Here is a 22022-nt window from a genome sequence, read left to right on the forward strand (position 1 = left end):
TTTAAAATAAATGCACCTAAAATGCAGAACAAAAAAGTGAGAGGGAAAACAGATCTTCCATCTGCTCGTTCACTCCCAACATGGTTGTGACGGGCAGGGCTGGACCAGATTGAACCCAGGAGTCACAAACTCCATCCAGGTCTCCCAAATGGGTAGCACTGGAGCCATCATCTGCTGCCTTCCTAGGTAGATTAGAGGGAAGCTGAGGCCAGCGCCACGGCTCATTAGGCTAATCCTCCGCCTTGCGGCGCCAGCACACCGGGTTCTAGTCCCAGTCGGGGCGCCAGATTCCGTCCTGGTTGCTCCTCTTCCAGGCCAGCTCTTTGCTGTGGCCAGGGAGTGCAGTGGAGGATGGCCCAAGTGCTTGGGCCCTGCATCTGCATGGGAGACCAGGAGAAGCACCTGGCTCCTGGCTTCGGATCAGTGCGGTGCACCGGCCACAGCACACTGGCCGCGGCGGCCATTGGAGGGTGAACCAACGGCAAAGGAAGACCTTTCTCTCTGTCTCTCTCTCTCACTGTCCACTCTGCCTGTCAAAAAAAAAAAAAAAAAAAAAAAAGAAGGAAGCTGAGCAAATGGGCACTCCAACATGGGATGCTGGAGTGACTAGCCATGGCTTAACCTGTTGCATCATAATGCTGGCCCAACATTTTTTTCAGAGTATACATTAGACTTGAATGTTAGTAAGCCCCTTTCTATCTCGATAAATTGATGCACTCCAGTGTCATCATCCAGATAATTTTAATTCTCATGAGTGTACACCACAGTTGATTTGAATAGGTCTATCCTTTTGTTATATGAAGAAGTTAAAGGAAAATGAAGCAAGTGTCTATATTTGAGATAGATCTTTTTTTTTTTTTTTTTTTTTTTTTTTTTTTTTTTTTTGACAGGCAGAGTGGACAGTGAGAGAGAGAGACAGAGAGAAAGGTCTTCCTTTGCCGTTGGTTCACCCTCCAATGGCCGCCGCTGCAGCCGGCGCACCGCGCTGATCCTGGCAGGAGCCAGGAGCCAGGTGCTTTTCCTGGTCTCCCATGGGGTGCAGGGCCCAAGCACCTGGGCCATCCTCCACTGCACTCCCTGGCCATAGCAGAGATCTGGCCTGGAAGAGGGGCAACCGGGACAGAATCCGGCGCCCCAACCGGGACTAGAACCCGGTGTGCCGGCGCCGCAAGGTGGAGGATTAGCCTATTGAGCCACGGCGCCGGCTCTTGAGATAGATCTTATAGTAGCTGAAAATATTTTGGAGCAGAGTATAATGGCCTTTCTGTACAAGTTATTAAATCTATGAAATAAATACACATAAGCTCTGTATCCATTCACAAGAGTGAAAATAAGCAATGAAAAGTCTCTGCAGCATTTCCTTAAACACTCTCGAGACTCTTATTAAACCTGGCTTTCTTCACCATGACAGTAAGAAGTATCACTATAAATACTGTTTCAAAGGAAATAAAATATGCCAGCTCAAGAGGAATAATGCATAATTTTCAAGTTCTTAAGGGCAAATAATATTTTAAATTTTTAAATTTAACTTTAAGGGAAATAGCAAAGTGAGAGTTTAAATGCATTATTAAAATAGAATCGTACTAAATTAATTAAAATGAACATAGAAAATGTTATGTTTTGTGAAACTGTATCCAAAAACTTACAATATATAATCAACTTTAGTATTTCTATTGACACATTAAATTTCAACATACTTGTCTCCTGAGGTCACTTAATTCCTTCTTCAAATTCTGGATTTCAATTTTTGAATTCATGCAACAACATCCTGCATCATCTGGTGAAACCTAGGATACAAATTTTTTTAACATTTTTTATTTGAAAGACTTAAAATCTTTAAAAGACTTATTTAAAAGACTTAGAGAGACAGAGAGGTCTTCTATCTCCTGATATACTCCTGATACACAGGAGTCACTGTGCACTTACTTATGTAGCATCCCTGTCTTTAATGTGTTATACTATGAGAATTAACGGTAAAAATATTCTTCAAACAGTTCTTTATGCTTTGTGCATCTGTGTGGGTGAATCTGTTGAAATCTTTACTTATACTAAGTTGATCTTCTGTATATAAAGATAATTAAAAATGAATCTTAATGAAGAATGGGATGGGAGAGGGAGTAGGAGATGGGATGGTTTGCAGGTGGGAGGGTGATTATGGGGGGAAAACTGCTATAATCCAAAAGTTGTAGTTTCAAAATTTACATTTGTTAAATAATTTTTTTTCTAAAAAAATGATGTGCTGCTTGCCTTTAAATCATTGGCAAGGGTGTAAGAAAAAGAGGACCAAGAGCATGACCCTTTAATAGGAGAAGTGTATAATTTAAAGCCATCTTTTTCATTGGAATAAAGCCTAGCAACATAAAAATAATTAATTTCATTTGAGATGGGACTGTGAAGCTTTGTACAGAATTCTTGGTGGGAAGAAAATAGTCAATTCAGTTTGGTGGTAATTGTTATTTCAAGATATGATTCATTGCCATATACATTATCAATCATTCAAGCAATAACAAGATAGAAATACTAGAATTTCATTTCTAAAATGGAAACAAAATCTTGATTTAAGTCACAAAACTGATGAGCCATTTCTCAGCTATAGAAATATTTTACAAGCATTAGCATGGCAATGCATTATTAGCAAATGAGGATTTTCCTTTTTAATGGAAGAAACTGCAAAAAACTTAAAATGTTAATCTTTTTATTATTACAGGTTTACATACTTCACAAAAAAGCACTTATACTGGATTTCTTTAAAAAGCATCCATTTGTGATGAAATGTTTGGATCACATTTCTAATTCAAGAGGTAGAAAAATTGAATGATAGGTCTAAGAGTCAAAAAGATCACATAAAGAAGACTAGTGTCTGCTAATATTAACTGATAGAATTAAGAAGGGAGAGAACGATTCAACATGGGAAGCAGGATACACAGCAGACTCATAGAAGTGCAGATGTCCTAAACAGCACTCTGGCCTCAGAATCAGCCCTTAAGGCATTTGGATCTGGCTGAAGAGCCCATGAGAGTATTTTAGGCATGGAAACCCAAGACACTCTGGCAAAAAAAAAAAAAAATCTCTGTGAGTGAGATCCCACTGGAAAGAATGGGCCATCAAAGAAGGAGGTACCTTTCTCTGAAGGGAGGAGAGAACTTCCACTTTGACTATGACCTTGTCTAAATAAGATCGGAGTCGTCAAACTCAAAATGCTTCCATAGCTTTGGCAACTCATGACAAAGCCTAGGGTGATTACTGATGCCATAAACAAGAGTGCCAATTTGTTAAGTCAACAACAAGAGTCACTGTGCACTTACTCCTCATGTAGAATCTCTGTCCTTAATGTGTTGTTCAATGTGAATTAATGCTATAACTAGTACTCAAACAGTACTTTACACTTTTTGTTTCTGTGTGGGTGCAAAGTGTTGAAATCTTTACTTAATATATACTAAATTGATCTTCTGTGTATAAAGAGAATTGAAAATGAATCTTGATGTGAATGGAAGGGGAGAGGGAGCAGGAGATGGAAGGGTAGTGGGTGGGAGGGAAGTTATGAGGGGGAAAAAGACATTGTAATCCTTAAGCTGTACTTTGGAAATTTATATTTATTAAATAAAAGTTAAAAAAAGAATAAACAAAAAAACCTGGATGTTGCAACAAAACATTAACAAATGCCTTGAACCACAGTCAGTGCTAATTCAGTTGGAAAATAAGCCAATGTATTCCAAACTATACCTTTAGTTATAGGGAAAGATACTCAGTTTCTAAAAGCTAACATAAATGCAGCTTTTAAGAAATTTAAAATGTGCTCATTTGGTTCCATTTATTCTATGAAGTGAAAAGTCATACACTTATTTCTTTTCTATCTGATGAAGACAATTGTGAAAATTAGCATTTATCACTCAGTCATAATCAGTATTTCACCAAATCAAAAATGATTATATCATCAATCTAAAACCCAAAGGAAAAAACACAACATATCTAACCATGTATGAGCAGTCCAGTGTGCAGTTACGTGAAAGCTGTAGCTGTGAGGTAGGAATTCTTAACTTTCTTTGTGGGACATGGTTTCCTTTGCACATTAAACCACCACGAACGTTCCTAACACTGGATGACGGTACAGCAGGCCTCATGGTACTAGTGCTGGGTAAAGGTTCATTCCTATCTGTCTCCTGAAGAAATTCAGTTCTGACCACTGTTAATTCCTCATGTGCCCTGTGAAAATTGCAAGACAAATGCTTAGTATGTCATTTTTTCCACTTACTAATGGTTTATCTTTAAAAAGGCTGTAAGCATAAATGGACTGTCCCATTAAATAAAAGTATTTTAACACTAAAAATGTGTCAGGGCATACCTACTGTATGCAACCGATGTTTTCAAATTGCTCAAAATTAACAAAAACATATTTCTAGTGGGTTGTAAACAACTGGTTCACACAAAGGCAGAGGGAGAGAAATGGTTATTAATGATATATAGTTAATCAGGTAATGCTCCTTTCTGGGAGGTTCTACTTAAAATTCCTTGATGCCACTTGATAAACTCATATTTAAATGGTAGCTGTGTTAGCTAAGATACAGGATGATTTTCTTGATTATAATGACCATTTAACTATATACAAATTGTGAAAGCATCATATTGTGCATGCTGAATATTTTATAATTTTATAATTATATAAACATTTTACAATTTTTATAACAATATTTTATACTTTTTTATTAATGTAAAGAGAACAGATGTCATGTATTTCATAAGCAAAATTCTAAGGAGATAAATGTATTTCACTCCTTCCTGCTCTCCCACAAACCATCTCCTCTCTTCATTACTTTTTTACACTTTTAGCAAAAACAAAATTTTAGTTTTTCAAAAGATTCATTTTATTTATTTCAAAGAATTACAGAGAGTGGTAGAGACACAGAGAGGGAAGTCTTCCATCTGCTGGTTCATTACCCAAATAACCCCAATGGAGAGAGCTGGGCCGATCTAAAGCCAGGAGCCAGAAGCTTCCTCCATGTCTTCCACGTGGGTGTAGGGGCTCAAGGACTTGGGCCTTCCTCCGCTGCTTTCCCAGGAGCAATAGCAGGGAGCTGAATTGGAAGTGGAGCAGCTGGGACTCAAATCAGCACCCATATAGGATGCCAGCCCTGCAGCCCTGGGTTTAAGCCGCTGCACCACAGTGCTGTCCCCCACAAAAACATAACTTAATCCACTCTAGAATAACAGGCTTAATTCACCAGCAACCATAGTATTTAACAAGTAAAAAGTAGAGAGACCACAGTTCCACAGGAAGATAAAGAAAGAGTTAAAAACAACTGAATGACAAGATGTTCACTTCTTCCCTATGCCTTTTTTTTTTTGGAATTCTATATAAATTACCACATGTGAGATAAGCAGGATATTTGTCTTTTTGGGACTGGCTTATTTCACTAAGCTTAATGTTTTCCAGTCGCACCCATTTTCATTGCAAAAGAAGGGACATATTTCTGTTGAGTAAACCAGTTTAGATTTAAAACACCATCTCCCAAAGGCATTTTCAAGCACTTGCTATCAATAACCCTGTGCATTTCACACATTTAACCAACTTCCTAGAGGGAAAAATAAGCTTTTCCCACATTGAGACATTTCAGAGCACCAAACTGTAGGAGAGAATGACAGAGTTGTTGGTTACCAAAGGAACTAAAGCCACTCCAGAGGCAATCCATTCCTAACACTGTTTGGAAGGCATCAGAGGGGGTGGGCCTTGCCCTTTCTGTCTTCTACATAGTCCCCCAGAATGCCCGAGGTAGAATGCTAACCAGCCTGCGAGTTATACTTCCCCTCCTTTCCACATTCGTCTTTCTTTCTCAAGAAGAGGAGGAAAACTGCAAAGAAGAGTTGGTTTCAAGACACCCTCCTTAAGTATTACCAATGATCACAGTCAAGGGAAGATAACTGAACAAGTGCCAGGTTGTGTCAAGACTTACAGAAGCACCACAAGTAGCAGCAGTAGCGGTAGTGGGAGTAGTAGCAGTAGGCAGCCCTGTGGGTTTAAGTTGTTATGTTCCCCCAAACACATGCACCTAACTTTTACGTACATTTTTCTGTGCTAAAAAATAAGAGCATTTATTTTTCAAAATTATTCCTTAACTTGTAGAATTATTTTGTCTAGTTAGGTTCACTTCATACTAATTTCAGGAAACTGTCTCACTAAAAACTATGCCTCAGAGTCAAATTAATGAACATCCGTTATTTTCTGTGATTCTGGGACTTGACTTACTTATTCAGGTTGCAGGTTAAGGTTTCTCCCACTTGTACGTGGAGTTGCCTGGGTTTCTCCAGTTCTTTGTCAGATTCTTCCTGAACAGCTTTCTTTCTGGTGTGTTCCGATGTCTGCAACTAAAGGAAATTTAAAATATACGTTTTCAAATCATTTCTATCTGTATATTTATTTCCTCCAATTTGACTAAGTGACACAGGGAATATTTTAAAGATATGAAAAAGAAGATTAAAATATTTAACTTCCATATCCCCTGAAGTAAACAATTATAACTAAAACTGAATCAGTTGTGTGTTGCTACTAATGTAATATCATTGTACAAGATAATTAGAATCAAATTAACAACTTAAAATTGAACACTGTACATCTTCCAAATTGCACTTTTTCCTTGGGATTGAGACAATTACATCTCATAGCATAAAACACTAGGAGCATGATGTGTACAGTTTTGGGAATGAAAATGACTTACTAATACTGTTTTATCATCTTTAGAAGCTTTTTACAAAATAGAGCACACAGAGCAGCAACAACAAAAACTCGATAGGACTTCAATGCTACTGAGTTGGGAATAATGAATTTCTTTTAGATAAAGCCATTATCAAATTACTTTTACTAAGTGAGTAATGTTTCAGATTTATAGTAGCATGTCTGTAATACTTTGGCATTTCTTCCATGAAGTTCCCTCTCCTGAATATGAGCAGACCATAATAATCGGTTGCTAGTACTTAAGACTATATCACTGATGCTGAGTGAGTTTTGCTAGGTCAGAGAATGTGATTCAGCTTCCATTTTTATTTTTCTGGTAAAATTTATAAAGGACCCCAAGCAACAAGGCACATCATCACATAGACTTCCAAAGTTAAATGCAGTTAAATGTGCAGCCAAAAGCCCGGTTTAATGCAATTAGGTGGACAAACAAGTTTTGGATGATTGTAGCCCCAGCTTCAAATCATCCCCAGCTGAGTGACGTTTATGCCTTGCTTAAATTGTAGATTCTGAAAAAAGAATATATTGAGAGAGTAAATCATTTTTTAAATTTATTTTATCTATTTGGAAAACAGAGTTACATAGAGAGATAGAGATACATAGAGACAGGTCTTCCATCCACTAGTTCACTCTCCAGATGGCTGCAATAGCTGGAGCTGAGTCAATCTGAAGCCAGGAGCCAGGAGCTTCTTCCAGGTTTCCCACATGGATGCAGGGACCCACAGACTTGGACTGTCCTCTGCTGTTTCCCAAGGAGCATTAACAGAGAGCTGGATTGGAAGCAGAGTAGCCCGGGCTCAAACCGGCACCCATATAGAATGCTGGTGCTGCAGTTTTGGGCTTTAACCCACTGCACCACAGTACCAGCCCCATAAGTGATCTTTTTTATGGCAGAGGGACAGAAAGTCTGTGGCAGAAGGTAGCTTCTATATCCACTAGCCAAATCTCCCAGTGCCAGGCCTGGAGAGTGGAACTCAGAACTCATTACAGTGGTCCCATGTAGGTGGCATGGAGCTGTACCTTGAAACACCTTCTGTGCCTCCCAGGGCCTGTAGTGGCAGAATGTTGGCCTCAGATGCCAAAGCCAGAAATCAAACTAAGATTCTGCTATACGAGATGTGAGCATCTTAACCTCTAGGCCAAACAACTTTCCCAAAGAGATTCTCAGGTAGGTTGCTAGACACTCATAGAAAACTGGCACAAACACCAATGCTAAAGATAGCGGTTGCTATTTTGAAAATAAAAAATGAAACAAAGACTTAAACATGTCAGATGCCTTCAGACTAGAGGGTGGTTGCAGCTTAAAGGACCTAGGGAGGAGTAAGGATGGAAACCAAAAGGACTCCAAAGAGACTGTGAGTGGAAGCCTGAGGGCCCTTGAAGACATTTACAGGGAAGACTTCAAAGAGAAAATGATTCCAAAGCCTAGAAGAAAGGGGCCTCTTGTTACACAACAGCTGACAGTAAAATTGATTTCAGAGGCAAAGCTAAAAGATGACTAACAAATATAAAGGAACTACAACTTACTGGGCTCAAGTATCTATCTGAATTACGACATCCCCACATACCAAATCTCTGCGTGATTCTACATGAGTGGTTTCTGGGAAAAAATAAAATGCAGAGTGCTACCAGGCAAATGTGGTCTAAAGATGACACAAAGACTGAGACCATCACATATTGTCAAGGCCTCATAAAATCTTAAGGTGGTGCCTCAACATCACCTTAAGGATCTTAAGAGTTACAGAATATGCAAGGGATGTTTGTCCAAAAACTTGAATATTCAAGATATTCCAGGTTTAATTAAATCATATGCTACTAATAGGATTTTTGGAAAAATTCACATTTGATTCTTACTACATATTTCATCTTCACCTGATTTCAGGATGAAATAAACAAGATCATTTCTTAACCGTGTTTAGAAGTTTCACTTTTTTTCCTTTAACATTAATGACTTAACTTTAAACAAAGTTTACCTTTTCTATAAAATACAAGTATTTACCATATTTGATTCTTGTGCGTTTTTTTTTTCTGTACTGTCCTATGTGATACACAGATAATTGTGGGGTCACATAGATGACTGTGCAACTCCCTGGCCCTAAATATGTTTTCCAAGGGTATAATTCAATGCAATATTTTTGAGACATATCCAGGATGCTTTGTTTAGTGCTTCCACTGCTTTCATCCACAGCAGCAGTAGCAATTAGTGATTAGACCTTTCTCTTGGCTCCCATAAGCCCACTTCACTTCTAAATGCAGTGACTGCTGGATTCTACTCAACCACTCTTTGTATTCCATTTCTAAGTCTGTCTCAAAAGTTCCTTAAGTCTCAGTGCTTCACCTGAAGTTGCTTAATCTATACTCCTAGGCCTCACTTCATCGCTCAGGCCATTTCTTACTTCTCTTTCATTTCTCATAGGTTAAATCTTCAACTACACCCACACAAACCGTTACCTGATGGGGATACCTTTGCAGACAACTAGTCTAGTACATTTGCTAATGATTCTAAAGGGTGTGTCTTTGATCCTAGCATTGTTTTCTAATATTGATACTAGATTGTTAGGATGTTGACCAGCATACTTCATGTTGAAATTCTTTTGTAATGCAAGACTTTTCACAGGCATCAAATTATGGGTCACTTCCATTTTCGTTGGAATCCCCTCTGCCATAGATACAACTTTAGCAGTCTGTTGAGGTTCTCTTCAGACATAAACCTAACTATATTACTTGGAGGCCTGAGTCAGATATCTCTATTTCCCAATCCAATTCTTCTCTTCCAAGTTGTGTCCATAAAATATATCAACCCAAGTACTCTCTGGTAGATGAGAACCTCCATTTGTGAGATGAGAACCTTCTGGAAAATTAGTTGCTATTGAGTTGGTCAAATGCCATCGATTATTATACTTTTGACAGAGAGGGTACCCTTGAAAGTGACTAATAATTCTATGCCATATTCCTAAGTCATTGCTACAAGAATTTACAGAAAATACCTCAAGAATTATGAACAAGCTTAAGAGCCATTGCACACTGATATGAACTGAATAAAGTAAGCCTGTGTAAAGGTTGATGATCACAGTAGGGAAAAAGCTTGTTTTTATACATGCTGTCGTGGTAGCACTATGTCACTCTGCAAAGCCATGTGATAGTAGTCATTTTTTTTGTATTTCTTTTAATTTTTTTATTTTTTTTGACAAGCAAAGTGGACAGTGAGAGAGAGACAGAGAGAAAGGTCTTCCTTTGCCACTGCTTCACCCTCCAATGGCCATCGCAGCCGGTCGCTGCGGCCGGTGCACCACGCTGATCTGATGGCAGGAGCCAGGTGCTTATCCTGGTCTCCCATGCGGGTGCAGGGCCCAAGTACTTGGGCCATCCTCCACTGCACTCCCAGGCCACAGCAGAGAGCTGGCCTGGAAGAAGGACAACCGGGACAGAATCCGGCACCCCGACGGGGACTAGAATCTGGTGTGTTGGCGCCGCAGGTGGAGGATTAGCCTACTGAGCTGGCCGCATAGTAGTCATTTTTATCTTTTCTCTTACAACTATTTCCTTTTAAAAATCCAGAGGAAGTATATTCCATGGTGAAAATAAATCCCACAATAATTTCGTATCCATTCTTGATTAGGAATAAAATTCACAGTATCAAAATAATTCATCCTCAAGTACTCACTGAAGAGTTAGGATTATAGTTGAAATTCAGAATCATACTGAAGTAGCACCTTGACACTAGGGACTCCATTTTGGAGCACTTGAGACTCCATTCTGGTAAAGCACCCCACCCCCCCACCGTGAAACTCTGGTCTGAAACTATGATCTCAAATAGTCGGACAATAGCAGTGCACTACATCACCCTTGGCAGAGCACAGAAACCCCCTAGCATGATTGCTCAAGCTTGAAAGTAGAAAGGTTGCACTTGGGTTAATGATAAAGATGTGATTTGTCTATGTCTTATATATAATTAAAACTAATAATTGGGTTAATGTCAAGATCATAATTGATAATTGTTAAGATTGTAACTGGTATTGTCAAGATTATAATGGATATTAATTTCACTTAGGTCTTAGGTTATCTTGACCCCAGTAACTATGTACTCTCTTTTGATCTTAGCAACCATGTATTCCCCCTCCCGATTTTGCGGTTTTTGCCTTTATAAACCCTGTAGCTTTGGGCCTCGGGGTTGAGAGTTCTCTGGGGCATGAACCCACTCTCGGCCGCCGGCAATAAAGGACTTTAAAAACTTTTTCAGTGTGTGGCGCTCCTCTGTCAGCACTCGCTCAGGCACAACAATACACGTATCACTATTCAACATTTATGGCAGTGTAAAAGAAATTACGGATTATAGCGGCTTCCCCCCGCCCCATAATCACCCTTCCACCTGCAACCATCCCATCTCCCGCTCCCTCTCCCATCCCTGTGGTGGCTTTTCTCATTATACTATGACTCTAGATTAAGTGGACTGTCTGATTTTGGTGGATCTTTAGAGGTTTGTGATGGGTGTGGCCAGAGAGCTCTGTCAGTTCTTAAGGTTTAAGGGTGTGCCAAAGGTGGACACACCCAGGTTTGGCGTGGTAAATCTTCTCTCTCTCTCTCTCTTATTCAGAAGGGAAGTAATTATGCACAGCTGAGCTATTCTTGAAGGCAATCAGTGAGCACTAGCCCTTGTGGGTATAATATTCATCTGCTCTGTCCCAAGGACCACACAAAGGATCTGTGCAGTCTTCAGTGTAAGCTCAGATTCCCTTGCAATCTCCCACCGGGTTGCCAAGGTTACTGAGTTTGTGGCATCTCCCACTGAGTACTCACATCTCAGGCATTCTGTTTCCTCACACACCCTCAGTTTTTTTTTCACAGTGCCAGTTCATAAGCTCCACACATTCACTAGGTCTTAACTTCCTGTTATTTCTCCCCACCAGAGTCAAGTTTTTTGCCTGGCTGAGGGCGGGCGCAGCCCTGAGGTGGCGCAGCTTTTATGTATATCCAAAATGGCACCTGCTCTTTGACTTGCTCACCTTTGTAAGGTGAGTGGAGAGAAAGAATCGTGTCCATACCAGTCCCTTTTATTTATTTTTTTCTCTCCTCTAGTTAGCCTGGTGAACTTTCCCCCATGGGGCTTCAAGCCTCGTTCCCTCTAGGCTCTTCCTGCTGCTTTCCCGCCAATGTCTCTGGCTACTGAGGTTTCGCCTCACCTCCCTTTCCAGCGCTGTTGCCGAGACTCAGTGGCTGGGGTCCCGAACCGTGGGTGCCCGTGCCCTCCACATAGGTCCACCATGTCCCACTAGTTCCGGAAGAGTTTCCTTTGCAGTTTTTTCCCTAACTCTTCCATGAAACTACAGTATCTCCACTTTTATTAAACTATCTTTTCCCAGACTATCAGTGTGCTCCCTCCCTATTCTTATACATGCTCATAAATACTTCTTTAATGTGGATCACTATTGTAGACAGCTAATCCTCTATATTCTATGCTGATTCTTATGTGCATGTCTTTGAGGATAGTTTTATTTTCTGATTTGGGACCACTCTCAGTGTTATGAATTTGGCCAGCATAAACATTTTGCTTTTCTTTTCTACTGCAAAACTTTCAGATTATAGTCTGTCTCTGCTTTCTTTTGAATACTTCTCTCTTGCATACAGCTATGATCCTAAGGCAGTCTTCTGAAGTTCTGTCAGATGTACATTCAACTATATCAATTGGAGTCATGCAGAGCTATGAATAGTTCCCAATTCATACTTTTTACTACAAAATGGTGTCCATGAAATAATATCCTAACTCTCTGGTAGAGAATACATGAAATGAGAACATTCTGGAAAACTTTAGGGGTCACTGATTGAGTGGGTAAGAAACTTATTAAACAGTTGATTCCTGGAATAAATTTTAAAATGATAATATTTCTTTTTTTCCATGATAAATTACTAATTTTTCCAAGAATTTAGAAGAATTTTTTCATTATTTGAACAAACTCAACTTATTGGGTACTGCATCTAACTTTGAATGTTGAACTCCTTAACATATTTTTGTATGGTAATAAAGTAGACATCTCTTGGCATTCTTATCTACAAAAGACCCATTATCAACATACTGTCATGTCATCTATTTTGAACTAATTTTTATAGATCTAGAAAAAAATAATCTTTCAGTGTTTCCTAATTTGTGAACATGAGCAGTCAATATAAATGTTCTTCATCTCCAGATAACAGGATCTGTATAATTTAACTGCCATCTATTCATCGTCACTTAAGGAAACTAATTAGTAAAATCAGTGACCTCATTGCTCAGTTATCAGTGTTTACATGCAGTCTTGTGATCACAATTTTTATGACATAAAGACATGAATGATAACCCTGTTTCTCTTGTACATAGTTATACAGTATTCATTATCCACCTATAAATTGGAAGCCATGGATCATATTTCAATATTTTGTGAAACTGAACTAAGTTTTTATACAGATTGATGAACACAGACTACCAGAGAAAAGTCTGTTTCTGAACCAGCAGTGCTTAGAATGCTCTGTCACTATGTAAGACAGTGCTGGAGTAGTCATTTCTCAATATGTCCTTTTAGAAATACAAAGAGTCGAAGTAACACAGTCCTAATTCTCTGGTTAGAAAAATCATTTAATGAGAGCATTCTGGAAAACTTTAGTGGCTACTGATTGAGTGGGTAGAACCAACTCTTATTAAACATTTGATACCAAGATTTCCAACTGACAAATAATTCTATGACATATTCCTAACTAATTCCTCCAAGAATTTATAAGAAATCCTTCATCTTTAACAAACTCCATAGCTATTTGGCACTGCAACAAAGTTTTGAATGTTGAATTCCTTCTCATATTTCAGTATGACAATTAAGGTAAAGGGACATCTGGCATTCTTATCCACAAAAATCCATCAACACCCTGTCATGGACATAGTTTGAACTAATTTACTGGAAGTCTAGAGTAAAAGAATGTTTCAATGTTTCCTAATTCACGAAAATGGTCAACACAAATGTTCTTGTTCTGTAGATATAAATACCTGCATCATGCAACAGCACTCTATTGTCACTTAAAGAAACTAATTGGTAAAAGCCACAATCTCATTCTTCCATATAAGTGTTTACATGTAATCTTGTGAGAGTAATTTTTATGAAGAAGGACATGAAAGACAGGGTAATCCTGTTTTACTTGATAAATTTTTATATGGTATTCACTATCCATCAGCTGGAATCCTGGATTACACATCTATCTTTTAAGAGATTGAACTAAGTCCTTATAAAGGCTGATGAACATAGACTAACAGGTAAAAGTTTGTTTCTGAACCTGCAGTGTTCAGAGCATTATGAAACTCTGTAAGGCCATAACGCCAGAGTAGTCATTTCTAGATAACCAATGACACCTATTTGCTTTTAAGAACCCAAAGATGTAACATTCCTTGTGGTGAAAAAGCATGTATCCATTCTGGATAAGGAATACAACTTACACTCTCAAATAAATTTATTATTAAATCCCAATGAAGAGTTTAGATTTTAACCAGAGATTCAGAATTCCATACCATGTCATCACTTGACTTTATTCACACTTCAAAAGGTACCGTAAATATTACTAGGGACTCCATGTGACATTTCTACAACCATGACCATCGCAACACTACTCACAGTAGACCAAAGGTAGAAATCATGGAAATGTCCATCAAATGATCAAAGGATATAAAAGATCCACTGTAAACAAAATATTGTTTTCTAATGTAACACAATTAGAATTTTAAAATGTAATCAATCTGACTACTTAAACAATTTTATGAGTTCAGTCCATTCCTTCTATAAGGGTTAGCAGATTTGCATTGGTAGTAGCAAATAGTATCTGTATAAATACAGAAAACATACTTATCAATGAGACTTGTCTTATTAGGCAAAATATTTTCCCAATCTCCTAGCAAAGATACAGAAACACCTTCTCAGTGTGAAAGAGATTAAGAGACTGACTTACTGAACTTGGTCTTATCAGATTTTTCTGCAGCTCTTCAATACTGCCAGCATGCAGTTTGACGATATCTTTCATTTCCAAAATTTCAGACTGAAGCCTACAATGTACATGGAAAATATTTTCACCCATCAATCTAAGCATACACATAATTTCTGACTAAGCATCAGAAGGCAATATTGTGTAAATTCTTAAAATTTGAAAAGTACGGCCTGTTTCTTGTTGTCCATGGCTACTGTGCTTTATGACTCAAGCTAGTTTGCATAGTACCTTGAAATGTAGTGTTCAAGATAATCTTGTGTCTTCTTTACATTTTCTACCACTCCTTGGTGTAGATTTTCTGATACTTGGAACTGAAACAAAGGATTAAAAAAAATTACCAGCGCCTGGTACAAACTGCTCACTACCTGGTTTGCCATTAAAATTTTATTGGAAATCGGGACTCCCGGCAAGATGGCGGAATAGGAAGGGAGCACACTGATAGTCTGGGGAGAGATAGTTTAATAAAAGTGGAGATACTGCAGGTTCAAGGAAGAGTAGGGGAGGAAACAGCAGAAGAAACTCTTCCGGAACGCGTGACTCACAGCGGACCTGCGTGGACAGCGTGGGAGCCCACAGTTTGGTACATCAGCGGCAGACTCAACACACCAGCGCTGGAACGCGAGGTGAGCCGAACCTCAATAGCCCGAGACACCGGCAGGCAAGCGGAGAGAGGAGACTAGAGGGAACGACCCCCCGGGGGGGGAAGTTCACAAGGCTAACTGGAAGAGAGAGAGAGAGAGAGAGAAAAAAAAAAAAGGGTGACTCTAGTACGGACACGGGTTTCTCTCTCTCCGCTCACCTCTCAAGGGCGAGCAAGACAAAGAGCAGGCGCCATCTTGGACATACGTCATAAGCAGAGCGACCTCAGGTCTGCACCGGCCCTGAGCCTAGCAGAAAAACCTGACTCTGGGCGGGGTGAATTAACAGGAGATTAGGAGCTAGTAAATTTGTGGTGCTACTGAACTGAGACTGTGAAAAAAGAGACGGTGGGGGAGAGAACTCACGGAATTCACGTGAGCACTCTCCAGAGACGCTACAATTCCGTAACTTTGGCAACCCAGTGAGAGGCTGAAGGAGAATTTGAGCCCACTCTGAGGGCCGAACAGATTCCCTGTGGGGATCTTGGGAAAGAGCTTCCGATCTCTGGCTCCTGTGGGTATATCATTTGCCTGCTAACTACCTCCAACTTCATTCAGCTGTGCGGAATTACTTCCCTTTTGAATCAAAAAAAAAAAAAAAAGAAAGAAAGAGAGAGAGAGAGATTTACCACGCCTAACCTGGGAGTGTCACCTTTGGCACACCAAACAGAGCTCTCAGGCCACACCCATCTCAAGCCCTAAGGCTCCATCAAAAACAGATAGTCCACTTAATCTAGAGTCATAGTATAACAAGAAAAAGCACCACAGTGAAGAAACCAAATATCTCCAATATGCCAAATAACAAACGCAAAAACCGAGGTAATAAAAACAAGGAAGTCACCATGACGCCCTCAAATGAAAAAGACACCCCAATTCAAGATTATGAAGATGATGACATAGAAGAAATGCAAGAAGCAGATCTCAAAAAATTGATAAGAACATTAAGAAGTTCTCAAAAACAAATTCTGGAACTACACAAATCCTTAATGGACAAGATAGAAAATCTCTCTCGTGAAAATGAAATATTAAGGAGGAATCAAAATGAAACGAAACAACTAGTACAACAGGAAACTGTGATAGTGACTGAAGTGAAGAATTCAATAGATCAAATGAAAAACACAATAGAGAGCCTTACAAACAGAATGGGTGAAGCAGAAGAGAGAATATCGGACTTAGAAGACAGAGAACAGGAAAGGATACAGTCAGACCAAAGAAAAGAAGAGGAAATTAGAAATCTGAAACATATTGTCGGGAATCTTCAGGATACTATTAAAAAAACCAACATTCGGGTTCTAGGAGTTCCTGAAGGCATGGAGAGGGAGAAAGGATTAGAAGGCCTTTTTAGTGAGATATTAGCAGAAAATTTCCCAGGTTTGGAGAAGGACAGAGAAATCCTAGTACAGGAAGCCCACAGAACCCCTAATAAACACGACCAAAAGAGATCCTCACCACGACACGTTGTAAGTAAACTCTCCACAGTGAAACATAAAGAAAAGATCCTAAAATGTGCAAGAGAGAAACGTCAGATTACTCTCAGAGGATCTCCAATCAGACTCACAGCTGACTTCTCATCAGAAACTCTAAAAGCTAGGAGGGAATGGCGAGATATAGCCCAGGTACTAAGAGAGAACAACTGCCAGCCCAGAATATTATATCCTGCCAAGCTATCATTTGTGAATGAAGGTGAAATAAAGACTTTTCATTGCAAACAGAAATTGAAAGAATTTGTTGCCACTCGTCCAGCCCTGCAAAAGATGCTTAAAGATGTGTTACACACAGAAACACAGAAACATGGTCATCAATATGAAAGAAGGTAAAGGAAGGAAACCAAGGAAGGAAACCTCACAGCAAAAGATCACAGGGAATTCAAAGCATATATTAGAACTTATCTTTGGCAAATGGCAGGGCAAAGTTACCACTTATCATTAGTCACTTTGAACGTGAATGGCCTGAACTGTCCAGTTAAAAGACACCAATTGGCTGATTGGGTTAAGGAACAAAACCCATCTATATGCTGCTTACAAGAAACACATCTTTCCAACAAAGATCCATACAGACTGAAAGTGAAAGGCTGGAAAAAGATATACCATGCCAACAGAAATGAAAAAAGAGCGGGCGTAGCCATCTTAATATCGGACAACATAAACTTTACCACAAAAACTGTTAAGAGAGACGAAGAGGGACACTATATCATGATTAAGGGATCAATTCAACAGGAAGATATAACAATTATCAATGTATATGCACCTAACTACAGGGCACCAGTTTATCTAAAAGATTTATTAACGGACTTAAAGGGAGACTTAGACCCCAATACAGTAGTACTGGGGGACTTCAATACTCCACTCTCAGAAATAGACAGATCATCCGGTCAGAAGATCAACAAGGATACAGTAGATTTAAACGACACTATAGCCCAAATGGATCTAACAGATATATACAGAACTTTCAATCCTACAGCTAAAGATTTTACATTCTTCTCAGCAGTACATGGAAGCTTCTCTAGGATTGACCACATACTAGGCCATAAAGCAAGTCTGAGCAAATTCAAAAGAATTAGAATCATACCATGCAGCTTCTCAGACCATAAAGGAATGAAGTTGGAAATTAGTAACTCAGGAATCCCTAGAGCATACGCAAACACATGGAGATTGAACAACATGCTCCTGAATGAACACTGGGTCATTCAAGAAATCAAAAGAGAAATCAAAAGCTTTCTGGAAGTAAATGAGGATAACAGCACAACATACCAAAACTTATGGGACACAGCAAAAGCAGTGTTAAGAGGAAAGTTTATATCAATAGGTGCCTACATCAAGAAATTGGAAAGACACCAAATAGATGAGCTTTCAATTCACCTCAAGGATCTAGAAAACCTACAGCAAATCAGACCCAAATCTAGTAGGAGAAGAGAAATCATTAAAATCAGAGAAGAAATCAACAGGATTGAATCAAGAAAAACATTACAAAAAATCAGCCAAACGAAGAGCTGGTTTTTTGAAAAAATAAACAAAATTGACACCCCATTGGCACAACTAACTAAAAAAAGAAGAGAAAAGACCCAAATCAATAAAATCAGAGATGAAAAAGGAAATGTAACAACAGACACCACAGAAATAAAAAGAATCATCAGAAATTACTACAAGGACTTGTATGCCAGCAAACAGGGAAACCTATCAGAAATGGATAGATTCCTGGACACATGCAACCTGCCTAAATTGAACCAGGAAGACATCGAAAACCTAAACAGACCCATAACTGAGACAGAAATTGAAACAGTAATAAAGGCCCTCCCAACAAAGAAAAGCCCAGGACCAGATGGATTCACTGCTGAATTCTACCAGACGTTTAAAGAAGAACTGACTCCAATTCTTCTCAAACTATTCAGAACAATCGAAGAAGAGGGAGTCCTCCCAAATTCTTTCTATGAAGCCAGCATCACCTTAATTCCTAAGCCAGAGAAAGATGCAGCACTGAAAGAGAATTACAGACCAATATCCCTGATGAACATAGATGCAAAAATCCTCAATAAAATTCTCGCCAATAGAATGCAACAACACATCAGAAAGATCATCCACCCAGACCAAGTGGGATTTATCCCTGGTATGCAGGGATGGTTTAATGTGCGCAAGACAATCAATGTGATACACCACATTAACAGACTGCAGAAGAAAAACCATATGATTCTCTCAATAGATGCCGAGAAAGCATTTGATAAAATACAACACCCGTTCATGATGAAAACTCTAAGCAAACTGGGTTTGGAAGGAACATTCCTCAATACAATCAAAGCAATCTATGAAAAACCCACAGCCAACATCCTATTGAATGGGGAAAAGTTGGAAGCATTTCCACTGAAATCTGGAACCAGACAGGGATGCCCACTCTCACCACTGCTATTCAATATAGTTCTGGAAGTTCTAGCCAGAGCTATTAGGCAAGAAAAAGTAATTAAAGGGATACAAATTGGGAAGGAAGAACTCAAACTATCCCTCTTTGCAGATGACATGATTCTGTATTTAGGGGACCCAAAGAACTCTACTAAGAGACTATTGGAACTCATAGAAGAGTTTGGAAAAGTAGCAGGGTATAAAATCAATGCACAAAAATCAACAGCCTTTGTATACACAGACAATGCCATGGCTGAGGAAGAACTTCTAAGATCAATCCCATTCACAATAGCTACAAAAACAATCAAATACCTTGGAATAAACTTAACCAAAGAAGTTAAAGATCTCTACGATGAAAATTACAAAACCTTAAAGAAAGAAATAGAAGAGGATACCAAGAAATGGAAAAATCTTCCATGCTCATGGATTGGAAGAATCAATATCATCAAAATGTCCATTCTCCCAAAAGCAATTTACAGATTCAATGCAATACCAATCAAGATACCGAAGACCTTCTTCTCAGATCTGGAAAAAATGGTGCTGAAATTTATATGGAGGCACAAGAGACCTCGAATAGCTAAAGCAATCTTGTACAACAAAAACAAAGCCGGAGGCATCACAATACCAGATTTCAAGACATACTACAGGGCAGTTGTAATTAAAACAGCATGGTACTGGTACAGAAACAGATGGATAGACCAATGGAACAGAATTGAAACACCAGAAACCAACCCAAACATATACAGCCAACTTATATTTGATCAAGGATCTAAAACTAATTCCTGGAGCAAGGACAGTCTATTCAATAAATGGTGCTGGGAAAATTGGATTTCCACGTGCAGAAGCATGAAGCAAGACCCCTACCTTACACCTTACACAAAAATCCACTCAACATGGATTAAAGACCTAAATCTACGACCTGACACCATCAAGTTACTAGAGAACATTGGAGAAACCCTTCAAGATATTGGCACAGGCAAAGAATTTCTGGAAAAGACCCGGGAGGCACAGGCAGTCAAAGCCAAAATCAACTATTGGGATTGCATCAAATTGAGAAGTTTCTGTGCTGCAAAAGAAACAGTCAGGAGAGTGAAGAGACAACCGACAGAATGGGAAAAAATATTTGCAAACTATGCAACAGATAAAGGGTTAATAACCAGAATCTACAAAGAGATCAAGAAACTCCACAAAAACAAAACCAACAACCCACTTAAGAGATGGGCCAAGGACCTCAATAGACATTTTTCAAAAGAGGAAATCCAAATGGCCAACAGGCACATGAAAAAATGTTCAAGGTCATTAGCAATCAGGGAAATGCAAATCAAAACCACAATGAGGTTTCACCTCACCCCGGTTAGAATGGCTCACATGCAGAAATCTACCAACAACAGATGCTGGCGAGGATGTGGGGAAAAAGGGACACTAACCCACTGTTGGTGGGAATGCAAGCTGGTCAAGCCACTATGGAAGTCAGTCTGGAGATTCCTCAGAAACCTGAAGATAACCCTACCGTTCGACCCAGCCATCCCACTCCTTGGAATTTACCCAAAGGAATTTAAATTGGCAAACAAAAAAGCGGTCTGCACCCTAATGTTTATTGCAGCTCAATTCACAATAGCTAAGACCTGGAACCAACCTAAATGCCCATCAACGATAGACTGGATAAAGAAATTATGGGATATGTACTCTTTAGAATACTATACCGCAGTAAGAAACAACGAAATCCAGTCATTTGCAACAAAATGGAGGAATCTGGAACACATCATGCTGAGTGAAATAAGCCAGTCCCAAAGGGACAAATACCATATGTTCTCCCTGATCGGTGACGACTGACTGAACACCAAGAGGGAAACCTGTTGGAGTGAGGTGGACACTATGGGAAATGGTGGCTTGATCAGCATAGCCCTGACTGTTAATGAACAACTTAATACATTATCCCTCTTAGTAGTTTTTTTTATCTGTTCTACTTAATATGACTGGTTTAGATCTGTAATTGATGCACAGTTATTCTTAAGTGTTGAAAATTAACTGAAATGTGATCCCTGTTGAACATGGTGGTGGGAATGGGAGAGGGAAGAGATGTATAATTTGGGACATGCTCAGGCTGACTTGCCCCAAGTGGTGGAGTTGGAAGCATACCAGGGGATTCCAATTCAATCCCATCGAGGTGGCATGTACCAATGCCATCTCACTGTTCCAGGTGATCAGTTTCAGTTCACAGTTGGTCATGGTGAAGGGACTGGGTGTCAAAGGGAACACATAGACAAGTCTAGTACCTGCTAACGCTAACCGATGGAGTAAATAAAGGGGAGAGTGATCCAACATGGGAAGTGAGATACTCAGCAGACTCATAGAATGGCAGATGTCCTAAATAGCACTCTGGCCTCAGAATCAGCCCTAAAGGCATTCGGAGCTGGCTGAAAAGCTCATGAGAGTATTTCAGGCATGGAAAGCCAAGACACTCTGGCAAAAGATCTCTGCGAGTGAGATCCCAGTGGAAAGAACAGGTCATCAAAGAAGGAGGTACCTTTCTCTGAAGGGAGGAGAGAACCTCCACTTTGACTATGACCTTGTCTAAACAAGATAAGAGTCGGAGAACTCAGAGGGCTTCCATAGCCTTGGAAACTCATGACTGGAGCATAGGGAGATTACTGATGCCATAGACAGGAGTGTCAATTGGTAAAGTCAACAACAGGAGTCACTGTGCACTTACTCCTCATGTAGGATCTCTATCCTTAATGTGCTGTGCATTGAGATTTAATGCTATAACGA

The 22022-nt window shown here is 39.4% G+C and overlaps 1 protein-coding gene across 6 annotated transcripts in view; it reads right to left on the minus strand.

The window, feature by feature from the left end:
- LOC138844887 (uncharacterized) overlaps positions 1-22022 on the minus strand; it is a 138613-nt gene that overhangs the window by 42286 nt on the left and 74305 nt on the right. For 4 of the 6 annotated variants that reach the window (XR_016219187.1, XM_089311807.1, XM_089311806.1 and 1 more), the window contains exons 28-32: positions 14951-15033; positions 14687-14780; positions 6242-6360; positions 3975-4203; positions 1698-1787 (exon numbers count right to left, since the gene is read on the minus strand). Coding sequence is in view for 3 of the 6 variants with exons in the window: in XM_089311807.1 (XP_089167933.1) it covers positions 1698-1787; positions 3975-4203; positions 6242-6360; positions 14687-14780; positions 14951-15033 (615 nt within the window). In the remaining 3 variants the exon portion in view is untranslated. The remainder of the gene's footprint in view (positions 1-1697; positions 1788-3974; positions 4204-6241; positions 6361-14686; positions 14781-14950; positions 15034-22022) is intronic. The other 2 variants (XR_016219189.1, XR_016219188.1) reach the window with 1 other exon arrangement.

Source organism: Oryctolagus cuniculus, chromosome 13, assembly GCF_051225735.1.
Source record: "Oryctolagus cuniculus isolate XC-2025 breed Fujian yellow rabbit chromosome 13, ASM5122573v1, whole genome shotgun sequence".
Taxonomy (NCBI): domain Eukaryota; kingdom Metazoa; phylum Chordata; class Mammalia; order Lagomorpha; family Leporidae; genus Oryctolagus; species Oryctolagus cuniculus.